The following is a 12,987-nucleotide window of genomic DNA, read 5'->3' on the forward strand; positions in this document are numbered from 1 at the left end:
GAGGAAAGAGATGCCAATCTCTGCCTTTCCTAGCGCACAATGACATTTTGAAAGCAGTGCCACCTGGTGACACCTGCCAAACAACACTCTGCTGCTCAGCGGAGCATACAGCACCTCAGAAATACCTCAAAGGAGGATATGGAATTTAACGAAACCAAAACGAAGGGAAAAAAAGTGTCTTTTTTATTTATTTCCCTCTATAATTCCTTGTCAAGTTTCCACATGCAAAAATCGTTTCTCCTTTTCTGAATAGTGGTGAGAGCAGGCGATGGGTTTAATCACTGGCATCAGTTCCTGCCTGCTGGCACTGTAATTTATCTCAGCAGAGCACAGCCCTCCCCTGTGATAAGCTGCCGTGCTACCACAAGTTATGAATCCTCTTGCTAACAGTGAGGCTGACCCATAGCCAACAGTACCGGGCTTGGTACAAAGCAAGTTTTGAAGCACAGTGAAGCTGATTCCGGAGTGATCACACAGCCTTTAAGTGCTGCAAACACCCAACACAATCTGGAGCAGCATCTCCTCCTCACAAGGCCAATGCAACACTTACGCTGGCCACCATGAGAATGAGCCTGCTGCATCAGGAATGGGCCCCAGACAAATCTGTACATCGGGGTTTAGTTAGAGAAGGTGAGCCAGCTTTCTTCTGGTTCAGATACTACTGTGTCAGAGGAAATCCCACCTTCACTCACTGTATCCTTCCCGCTCTCTAAAACACCTCTTTTTTTTTCTTTTTCAGTTTCAGTTCCACATCAAACTATAAACTGTAAGTATAAGGGAGCCAAGAACCTGCAGGCTGAGAGGCAAGCCAAAGCAATACCTTCTCCATAAGCATCTCAAAATATGGCAGGGCTGTTACACAAAGCAAAAACCTACTGCTTTAAACTGTCATATCCTTCAGCTGCTGTAAACGTAGTCTTTTATCTGTCCTCTGGATCTATTTTTACCTGCCTATTCCCAAGTACTAACATTCAGCCAGCAAAGAGAAATCTGTTGCTGCTGAAGGTCTGTGCAACTCTAATTCCCCTTAGGTCTTCCTGTGCATGCCATCCTCTGTGTCCACTGAATGATTGACATTAATTTCTTCAATCACAGCATGTATACTAGCTCTGTAGAAAGGGGAAAGGATTAAAGCAGGAGCAAATGGACGAAATTTTCCATGGGAGGATGCAACACCTCCAGATTCAATAGCAACTTCTGCTGGTGCACTGTATGCTGCTAAAACCGATGCCCATGCTATGAGCTATCCAGACACTTGTATGCATCCAGCCATCTCAGTGTTTAAGTCCAAAGAACGGACATGTCATGCCACCCAAGTAGGAATACATTATCATTCTAGGTTTTAGAAAGAGATCAGATAATCTCAGAATCACGCAAGGAGCCTGTGGGAGCGAGAAAAACTGCATCCAGCTTCCCTATGTCTCTGGCCACTCCTGATCCATCAACAGGTCTTTCCAAAATCATCAACTACTTACAGACAAAAAAGCCGTTTTTACTTCACAGTATTCTGATTAAAGAAGAGATGGCAGATGAGCGAATACTGGATATTCACACCCAATGTATTTTCCTTGCACCGTTCATGGTCTGTCATGAAGTCAAAAAGGCCAGCACCACCCAGCCTCTCTGCTTATCACATCCAATACATTTATAAATTAAATTTGAAACACAGGAGATAATGTAACTTGCCTAACCTATTTCTCCCTGCCTTTTAAAGACAAAACTGTAGAAAAGAAGCTTGCTAAATGCTTCATGTTGAAGGGTTATTTTTCTTCCTCTTCTCACTTGCAAATCAAAAGACTTCATCACAAAAAGATTAGGAGCAGTCTCTGAAACACAGAACACCCAGCACACATGCAAATAATAAAAACATCAGAAAAGGAAAATCACTCGTCAAATTTCCCTCAGACTTCTGGGTGGTTTTTTGAGAAAAAAAATTTCATTGAATTGGATCTGGGAAGTGGTTTGATATATGTAATCATCTAGTTGCTGAAGATGAAGGCAAGCCAAGAGAAGCTAAAGCACCATCATGAGAGGTTCAAAGCTCTTTAGCCATTTTCCTGTTTCTCTTTAAAATGGGGGTTTTTCTTCCTATTTAAAGAGCTATTAAAACAAAGAGAGAGCTAGCGTCAACTCATGCTCCGGATCTAAATATTTAAAAAGGCAAGCAATAACACTGAAAATATCTGGATATATATTCCACCATGAGTCATTATATTTTAATATTTTGGCATCTGGCAAATCACTGAGTGCATCACTATCTACCCTCTGAGATAATTAAGTTTAAAAGTCATAACAAATGTAAAATAACACATAATGAAACAATCTAAAGGCTATGCATTCACATTTTCCTTGGAATATTTTCTGATTACCCTCTTGCAAATTGTCAGCTACCCAGTGATTGTAAAATTGTTTGAATAATTTTAAGAGAAAAATCAAACACATTAACTTTTAATAATATTTTATGAGACTCATAATTCTTTGGGATGTAATAACCTCTTATCCTACTGCGATTAGTCACTGGGATCCATCATACTGGTCCCCTGGTACTCAAGACAATCTAAATTTTGAGTAATACTGGAGAAGGTAATAGAGATCCAAAATTAATACATTCCTTTGTGCTTGTAATGTTATCCCTAATGGAAGCAGGTTTTTTTTAAAAATTAACATTTATCAAGGAGCAAATTGTGAAGATCCAGAAGACAACATAATTTGTGGGAGATAACACTGTGATGAGACTCTGGTACAAGGATTTAATTATTATCTTGGATAACCTCTGTCCTTGTGACAGTTGTCTGAACCACACTAGACACTGAAACTCCCTACTGTCAAGGCCAGCAGCAAGAGGCAGGAAGACAGTAAATCCCTCAGCTTGACCAAGTGCAGGGAAGACTCACATTACTGTTAGCCAGCCCACAGCTCACCAAGCCCACCATCCCAGGCTGAGGGTGGCACTCTGTGTCTCACAGAAAACTGGCATATTCCTCTCGCATTCTTGTCATCGGAACTGTTTGCCATTGCGTTTATTTATAATTTAATGCCCTGGCTAATTTCACCCGAAAATAATGTTTGTTTACATAAATCTATTCTCCATAGTAAAATTACTCACGCTTGAGTGTTTCAAACGTTACCCTATTAATGGGAGACAGGATGGCAAGAGTAGATGTCCTATTGAAAATTAGCACACTCTCCAATTGCCTGTGTTAGTCCTGCCTGTCGGTAAGTGGTGATTAACACCCCGCTGGCTGCAGCTGTACTTCTCAATATAGCTTCTCTGAGTAGGAGGATGCACAGAGAGTACCTCATTACTATGTCTTTAAAGCGGTAAAGCAAGGAATAATCCAAAATAAATCCTTTAAACTAAAGGTCATAGACTAGAATATGTTGGCATGAACACCTGCTCGCACGTTTTAAAGAAAAAATCACAAAGACAAGTGATTTATCTACTTCTATTTCATTCCCTTTCATCGCAGGTATGCAGAGGCCACACAACTGGATGTTAATAATTCTCAGCCACAGCAGTATGTTTTTATATAATGCCAGAAGAAAAGCTTAGGAGCTTAGCTAACAGGCTGCCTTGCTGGCTGAGACAGCAGAGCTGGCATTAGCTATTTCTTCTCCTTGCCCCCAGCTTTTTGTTCACTGCAGACTGCAGGAGAACAGACCAGTCATCTTGTTCCCTCCACGCTTCTAACACTGAAAACTTTCTTCCAGTTCAAGCCCACTTTGTGTGCACATTCAATCTGTTAACAGGTAAAACCTGGCTGTATTGCTAAGCTACAAATTCCAATAACCACAGACTTGTAAGAGAGAAAATTACTGCCTGACAATGTAGAGAAATAATATGCAGGGTGGCCTCCTCAATAGATTTTGGTCTCCTTGTGGATAATGCTTCTGACCAGGAAGGATGTTGGTGGCTACCCTCAGTCTTTATCTTTTGCTGTCACTCACACAAGCTCAGAGGCTGCGCAGTCACACAGACAAGGGCAGATGACACCGCTGCCTGTAAAATCTAACAGCACTCTGGTGTGGTCCCATCAACTCCCCTTCTAGGTGGAGATAAACCCTTTGCCTTTCCCAGACACACTCCTGGGCACTGCAGGGTGCTGCAGAGGTCCAGGCTCAGCATGTGGAGGGGGCATTGCCAGGCTGAGAGCAGGCACCCAGTTCTTTTCCAGAAGGATGCAGCACCCTGTGGAAAATCTTGTCCCACATATCAGAGCAAATGTATCTAAAAAGATACCCATAAATAAGTGAGGCAGAGTCTTCTTGCCCTATTACCTGCTGTGGGCATGCTGAAATGGATGACGCTTCCACCACCACTCCATCTGTCCCAGAGGTGAAACTCAGTCTTGGGCAGATGCTGACGAAGAAAAATAAAAATAAAAAGAAGGAAGAAAATATGACTCTTGCTGGTGAAAGAGGTACAGGCTGATTCAGAAGTACTTGAATGGGAAAGGTTTTTATGCAACTGAGCCATTGCAAAGCAAAGCAATGTGATCCCATCTCCCACCGCTTCAGGAACTGAGCACAGCAGCCCTTCAGATCACAAATGCATTGTCAGGCAATAATTTTCCCTTATATAAATCTGCAGTTACTAGTTTTGTAGCCTAGCAATACAGACTTTTTTACCTGATGTTTTATGGATTGAAAGTGAGCACAAATAGACAGATATGCAGATTCAATTGTCACCAGAAAACACCACCTCTCACTGCACAGAATTATTCTCCCAGGCGCAGGGTTCACCCATGTCCAGACCAGCCAAGCAGACTTTCAGGAGGAGAATTGGGAAAACATTCACTTTGTAGTTCAGTGACTGAAAGAAACAGTATGATGGAGACTGAGAAAGAACTCTGACAGCTCTGCAGAGCTGTGAGATGATGTCTTAAGTCCTGATTGGAGTACTGCAATATTTAGAAGTTGAGGACAGAATTTCTCTGGTTCCCCATTGTCTTGCTGCTCAACCAAAAAGATGTCATTGATACTAGTCCTGACAGCCTCTGTGAACAACCAACATCTACTTTCTGCTCAAAACCACTTTACAGTATTATTATAATTTCAGAAACTACCACGTTTCTATAAAATTCACAAAGCACTGCTGAACATAGAACCTGTGCCTTCTGTTTGTTTCTGAGCTGGATTGTTCAGAAAGTAGGCACAGGGAGTCCTGCTGGGACTACGGATTATCCTTTGTAAGATCTTGGTTTGAATACTTTCACTGAGATGAAAGATCTCCTTTCCACAGCAAAAGAAAAAACATCCTGCTAGACCCCAAAAGACCAGGTTCTTCCATCATCCAGAGTTCCATTGGTGCTGCATGAAGAACAGCCAGCAAAAGTCAAATTCAAGTAAGATTCAGGTATGAGCTGAAAGAAAATAGGCAGTGCTTTCAAGAATTCAAAATTCTTGTGGAATTTGGAAGCTGCATGTGGGGCACCATCTCTTAATTCAGTAGGTTTACTGGCAGATCCTAGAACACTCAAGATCTGCAGAAGCCAAGGGCACTGAGTATCACTGGAGAATGACAGACAACTCTCTACTGCCCACCCAGCATCTCGGTGCTCCCTGTGTGTGCTGCCTCTAGGGCCTCTGGTGAAGGAGCTCTGCCTTTCCCTCATGTGAAACCTGGAGAAGACATAAGATGAAAAAACTCAAGGATATGATGGAACCAACCACTTAGGCATTTAGCCTGTCCTGGCAACTCACTGGGTGTGTAGCATCATTCAGCTTTCTGAACAGACATTTAATATTTGCATTTCCCTCTAATACACAGGGGATTACCTGACAAGTCACCTTGCACTATCTATTTACCACTACCCATGAGGATAATTAAATTGTCACTTAACAGGGGGAAGATCATGAGCGCAGGGGACAAACCTGATGTAGGAGCCAAGCCTGGACTATTGAGCAATTTATTTATCTTTTTAGTTATTTTAAAAGAGATAAGAATAGTCATGAAACATGTGCCAAACTGCAAAAATTTAGCACAGCCTTCCCTCAACATGTCATTTACAGATAGAAGCACAGAAAAAAGTCATAATTAGAACTCATCACATCTACAGAATTACAAGAAATGGAATATTTCTTCTTTTGAATACCTGGGAGACACTCACTCTGATTATGTTAGAAGGCTTTAGATTAGACTGATAGTGCAAATATGCAAAACTTGCCCACCTTTAGAGATGCAGTACAACTAAGATTAATAAACATGTCACCAAGAAAAGCTTATGTACCAGAGTCTGCAGATTTGCAACTTAAATTGCCAATGAATTCTTGGGAAAAAAGGCCTTATGGAAGAAAAAAGTGAGATAAGCTCAGAAGAGAGAGTCCTGATTGCAGCAGTCCTTATTTCAACCCAGGAAGTATTTGGGGGGCAACACTCTCTGCTTCCCAGCATTGTTTTAAATCTGGAGATACCACATAGATCTCTGGGTTGTTTCCAGACAACTGAGCTTACCTTCACCAATGACCTCTGTCCCCTGGAATGCAGAACTCTGAAGGAAGATCTAAAATATCTATGGTTTTGCATGCGTTTTGGCTGAAATGGTGACTAGAGAAAGCCCTCAGGCAGCAGCAAACTACTTCCCTCTGAAAAAGCTGCACAGCAAGATGGCAGAACCAAATCTGAGCCCCACTCACTCACCATTAGGGTAATCCTGCAGGGTAACTGCAACCAGTGAGGAACCAGCAGTGAGGAGGTGCCACTCCAGCCTGAGCCACACTGGCACAGACTGTGGGGACATCCTGTTACACTTTGTTAATATATATTAAGCATAATTGGACTGTCTTTGATCCCATGAAGACTTATTACTCCTTATTGCACAGAAGGCATGGTTTGCCATGAGCCACCAAAAGTCATTGTGGAGATTACACCTCGCCTGAAGATGAGACAAAGAACTTAAATCACACCTGAACTATGGCATAATTGTGGCTTTTCTCAATAATGAGAAAAATGTTTAATTAATCACTTAAAAAAAAATTTTAAAGATTTTTTTTTTAAGGTCTATGATTACATTTTTAAATTAAAAAACGGAACGGAGTACAATGTTTTGAGAGCATCCATAATTTCACTTAGACCCCAAGATAATTAATGTCAACGCAGTAAGTTACTTGGGAGTATCAATATAGACTGTCAAAACCAGTTTAACCTTTTTAAAACCTTCCTGATATTTTCATAGTCATTAGCTATAACACAACGGTATGCTTCTGGGAGCTCCACACCTAATTACCTTTCATGAGTAAGAAAAGTTTTATTTAAGCATTCATACTAAATGCATTCCCTGGTGAAAGAGTATGTCTCAAAGCTACATTAATGTAAAATACGCACAAATAAATTCATCTGTGTGATTTGTGGCAGCTTTTTGATGCATTAGAATGAAGACAACAAAAACTATGAAAAAAATCTGACATTTTTCTTAAGAAGAGGTGCTTCCAGAATACATGCATATTTAGTATTCTCCATATGCATAGCACTCAACTAAAAGATTTTCAGAAACAGCCTCATTCTATGTCATGGCAAGAACCAATACAAAACATATCGGTTATCGAACGGCTGGCATGAATTTTTACTGCATATAAAAAAGCATTAAATTTCATCATGTGAATTACCCAGCTGCCTTAACAAGAAAAAGTGCAAATGATCACATTTTTTAATTCTGCAGTATGGATTCCTCATGAAGCCGTTCTGCACAATGTTTATTTATTCATGCCATATGAAACACAGAACTTCCCAAACAGAAGGAAGGCACTGTTCAGAAATCATTATGGCTCACAAAGTTTAAAATGTTCTTTAATCAGATTTTATATAAACATACTAACATTTAGAATAGAGGCTTATAATCTGTTTGAAAAATTTTGTGCCTGGGACTGAATGCTGTGCCTGCTAGGGATTGCCTTCAGGAACACACCTGCTACCTTCTTACTGTGATAGAGAGGTCAGCCCGATCAGTCCAGGAGATCGATACAGCTGTAATCCTAATGTTTGTTTTGAAGCACGCCCTGCTATTTGAGAACAAGTACAAACAGAAAACATAACTTCCAAGCAATTCATTGTATAGAAAGGGCAAGCCACTCTCTTACTACTCTCTAACTAAATTTCAGAAGCTTTACTCTGTCACAACAGCACATTCATGAGCCCTACCAGAAAGAAAACAAAGAGAAGCTGTGTACAAGTTCAGCACTGGCTCCTGGGCCAGTGCAGCAAGCAGGTTTTTGGGGAAAAGCCTGAAGGGAGAGGGAAGCACTCAGTAGCAGCTTGGTGCTGTGTAATTTATCACCGCACAGCCACAGGCTACAACATATGGTGCTCTCAGTGAAGCACCCGAAGGCAGCTTGGTAGGGCTCTATGAAGATCAATGATACACCAAAGAATACCATTAAAAGACACATTCATCTTCCCCTAATCAATAACAGCCTTAAAATGATCTCCGTGACACACTATTCTTACAAGCATTGCTGCTGGGCTTCTTCAGCTCACTTGTCATCCTCTGGCTCAAGTCTTATTACTGCCAACTACTCCATACGCTCCCCTTAGTGGAGGAATTTGGCTTCCCCTGAAACTTTACAGACAGAATGAGGAAATATAAAAGTGACATCAAGTTCAATGAAGATACTGAAATGCATTCAGTCTCTTCCATAGCCTCTGATACAAATGGTGCATGTGGCAAGCAATTTTTTTGGGTCTTTTATCAGATCAAAAAGTCTACTCTTACACACCCTTCATAGATTTTAGCAAGCTATTGCCAAGGGGATTCAGAATTAATGCAAAGCATCTCAGATCTGAAATAAAAAGCAATTAAAAAGAAAGACACAGCTTACTAAAAATGCAAAGCATAATTTATCTTTATGCGCAGGCAAAGCATTATGTGAATTTTGTTCTCTCCATCAACAGGAATTCTTGCCCTCCTTGGATGGGCTTTATCATCTGCATGGAAAACCAAGGGTCAGCCCTTGATGTGAAGATGTACTGAAGCAGCATCTGGAGGGTGCCAGAGTCCTGTAAGTTTCTTGATCAGGGTGGCTAGTGTCCTAACTCCTGCACAAATGGGAACTGCTCGTGGCCTGTGTCCTTGCAGTTCAGCTGCCCTCAGGGTACCTCCTAGTGAGCACCCTACAACCTCCTGGACCACAACAGGACAGGTCTCTCTGTGGTCAGGGGAGCACAGAGAAGGGCAGTACTTTCCTCGCTTTTTGGAAAAATAGGTAGGCAGTTTCCTTTTCCACATAGAGGCATCACTGAATCAGAGGATGCCTGTGGGTCCTCAACCCTCCCATCAGGAAATGGTCTTTCTAGGCAATTCAGTATTCACTCCCCGAAAAAACAAATACTACGGTTTTGCTTTGGCTGAGAGAAAACAGATGCTGCTGTTGCCAGGGGCAAAGTGGCTAACACATGAGTTAACACATCCTAGAGAAATAGATACTAAGTTGAGGTATCTTGAGCATTAATGTCAGAGTGACATTGCTCATCTGCCTTATAATGAGCTTGGTCAGTGTGGTTGAGCAGGGTTTACCTTCACAATCTTGAGGGTGGTACCTCCGAAGCCACTTAGGAAAGGCCTCCACAGTCAATGTCCAGCAGTAACTCTGAGAAACTTCCTGCACCTATGACACACACTTGTCCCTAAGTTCACCACATCTGATTTAGTGCTCTTCAGCTCCTTGTGGAGCATGCATAGGAAGTCCCTTGCTTTACCACCTAGCTGGAGTTAAGTTCTGCCTCATTAAAAACATCACTGTAGCTATATGAATGAGATTTCATTAGGTTCTTGACAGATATTCATTTGGTAGAGGTCACAGTCATGACACTATATGACTGTTTTTCCTGGACCTAAAATATAGTTCTGCCCAGCTATAAAGTTCAGATTTGAACCCACTGTGCTGGGAAATCCAAAACACATGCATATATTTGAATTCAGAATTGCACTTCAGGAAAGTACTAGTATGGACTGAGCTGAGAGGCTACACCCCTAGAGCATCCAGCATCTGTAGCATTGCAACTGAGGCTTTGCCCGAGATGATTTTCCCATCTGATGCTGAAACTTGCAACTGTGAAAAGGTTTATATATACTTAAGGAACAATTACAGCTAGTGATGCAAAAATAATTCCCACACCAGAAATATTTCAGAAATTAGGAGAAAATATAACTCGATTTTGATTATAATTAGGTTTCCTGCGGTTAGTTGAATGTTTTCTCATTTACTCTTTCATTCTAGCAGTGTAATCAGTCACCTGGTTCTTTATGAACTATGCACCATGGTGTACATGCAAAACTGGCTGGAGACAGTTTCAGGACCAGCTTCTTCAAATGTGATGCCCCAGGCAGGAAATAGGCATGGGGCACATACATATTAAGAAAAAAAAAAAAAAAAAAAAAAAAAAGTAAGGAACAAAGCTTAGCTCCACTTTATTGCTTAAAACGAATGTAGTTATTATACTGAGCAACAGGACTTTTAATTTCTAATTACAGTATTTATTTTCCTAAACAGATTTCAAAGTTGTTGCAAAAACCTGGATAATTGTTTCGCATGAGCAATTAAATATTAAGACTAAATAAACAATATTCATCGGACAGTTATGTTAAATTATGCAATTACTTAGGAAAACAAAAAATGAATAAATAGTTTGCACTTCTAGCCTTTGGGAAAGGAACCACTTTGGAGTTTCTTATTAAAAGTGGTAGGATTTTTCCTGTCTTGTAAAACTCAGACTAGAGCTAGTTTAGAGAGATGCTTGCAAACTGGATCCATATTTGAGGTGAACATGAAAACTGAAGAATGTTTATTCACTGCTTAAAACAAACTGCTTTTGAGCATAAGACTCCTTGGCAAGATTTTATTTTCCTTTAAAGGGAAAGGAAATTTGTCGGGAAGTTGAAACACAGCATAATGAAGAAAATTAACTTCTCCAAATCTTTCTGTATTTGGTTCCATTCCATTCCAGCTTCTCTGCTTTGCAGGATGAATCAATAAAAGGTATTTCCACTTTTAAGGGAACACAGAATTTGAGTAGTTTTAGCAAGTACCCCATTTACTACAAGGAGGTAAATTAAGATGGGTCTTTGTGATTAGGTGCTTTGCATAGGCTCCCACTTAAGCTCACCAGCAATTCATTAGTGCTGCTCTAATTCCAAGACCACTGTCTGCATTCCCCTTTAAACACTGTATTTCACCTGTACTGAAAATAAAGTTTAATAAATGCTTTGGGTTTTGCTGTGATTTTTTTTTTCTACTGGAAGTTGCACAGAGAAGGTAGGGGAGCATCTACCCCCAACTGCTGCTATGGCTTCCATTTTGCAGTTCAGTTCTAAGTACTTCTTCCTGTGCTGTTCTTAACTTCAAGCATCCAAATAGCATTTTAACCTCAAGTGTTTCCTAGATCAGGACATTGATCTTTCATTGTGGCTTATCACTTTGAGACTGGAAACAAACGAAACCTTTTTTTTTTTAACCTTTAACCGTTGGCATGAGAGTAGCTTCATAAAATCGTGCCAACTATCCCCTAGATAACTGTATGTATTTGTGCATCCATGTGTTCATTTCAATGTATTATCAGTATTAACCAGCTGTTCCTTTTACTGAGTACAGGGAATACAAGCAATACTCTAAATGTTGATGTTGTCACATCTAATTGCCCAAAATAAACCTGACAATATTCCAGGGAAAACCACTGCAGGTATCACTACGTATGCTCACTGAGGGATGTCTAATGAAGAGTCAAAACAGAGCATGGAATGCCAGAAAACACCGGCGTCCCACCGTGGACTTTACCAAAACTAGCGATTGCAAAATTTTGAGCTTATACATGTTCCTCTCTCTAGGCTGCATATGAAGTTGTGGCTCTATGAAAGCAGAACTGAGCAACTTTCCTGGTACTTGCAATTGTTTTTCATGAGGAAAAGAAAATTTCAAGCACTGCAATATCTTCCAGAAAGAGAAAATCTTATTGGGAGGCTTACACAACAAAGCCACTCATCTCCTAGAAAACCAGACATGTTTTACAACTAACAGTTTTGTAAAAAAAGAGGTAATTTCAGAGCCAGAAACCCATGAGCACAAACATTCCCAGACAATTTATAATTCTGTACCATAAATAGCTGGTCCATAATTCATCGATGAAGAGTTAATGAGAATATTTGTAACTAATACCCATAAGAAAGATAAGGGATGGTATAATGTGGTTTATACTTTCCTACAATACTTTCCAAGGACAGCAGGGAAAGGCTCCTGACAGCAAAAAGCAACAAGAAATATTGCACTGACCTACTGATTTCCTACAATCCCATCAAAGTAATCCATGTGTAGAGACATTAAAGAACAATTTGTCCCAACTGACAGTTTCCAAATAACTAGATGCCTTTTAATTGCTAGCATCATTAACCTTAATAGTATAATTGTATAGCACCAAATAATAATAATAGTAATATAATTTCCTCTCACTTCCAAATTGTTCAGCAAAACATGATGCACAGAATAAATTGTAAGAAGGAAGAGAAAGGGAAAAAAAAGTTTCTAACAGATAAGAACAGGAACTTTATCAGTTTTATCTGTCAGCTCACAAGCTTTAAGGAATATCTTCACGTAAAGTTCCTTAGACAAGTCATGAATATTAATAATTGCCAACTGCCTATAGGTTTTAAGTGACCTTTTCAAACAACATGTCAGCTCTCCCCATTCTGAGGATACACCATGGAGCACTGTATAAAACCAGTGCTGTCTTGAATGATTCATTCCAGTGGAAACACAGGTTTCAGCAATGCTACCTGCTACAGTAACCCCTGCTGAAGACTTGCGGACATACTCTTTCATTGACAAGTTTAACTATGCATACAAAAAAAAGGAGGGATGTTCTCCCTCCCTAAACAGACCAAGAGGCCTTTCCTGCCTAGTCTGGGGTTCCTGAGACACTCAGGGTTGGATACTGGTCACCGCAAATTGTCTCTGCATTCAAGAGAGGGAAAGACATCTCTAAAAGGCAATTCAGATTTAATT

General features: G+C 40.3%; 1 protein-coding gene across 3 annotated transcripts in view; it reads right to left on the reverse strand.

Annotated features, from left to right (window-relative positions):
- The window catches only part of HS6ST3 (heparan sulfate 6-O-sulfotransferase 3), a 291,644-nt gene that overhangs the window by 30,782 nt on the left and 247,875 nt on the right, over positions 1-12,987 (reverse strand). For 2 of the 3 annotated variants that reach the window (XR_001861456.1, XM_017732629.1), the window contains exon 2: positions 4,279-4,360. The exons of the other annotated variant lie outside the window; for it this stretch is intronic. Coding sequence is in view for 1 of the 2 variants with exons in the window: in XM_017732629.1 (XP_017588118.1) it covers positions 4,279-4,325 (47 nt within the window). In the remaining variant the exon portion in view is untranslated. The remainder of the gene's footprint in view (positions 1-4,278; positions 4,361-12,987) is intronic. 3 annotated transcript variants of the gene reach the window in all.

This window comes from Corvus brachyrhynchos, unplaced genomic scaffold (assembly GCF_000691975.1).
Source record: "Corvus brachyrhynchos isolate BGI_N302 unplaced genomic scaffold, ASM69197v1 scaffold12, whole genome shotgun sequence".
NCBI lineage: Eukaryota > Metazoa > Chordata > Aves > Passeriformes > Corvidae > Corvus > Corvus brachyrhynchos.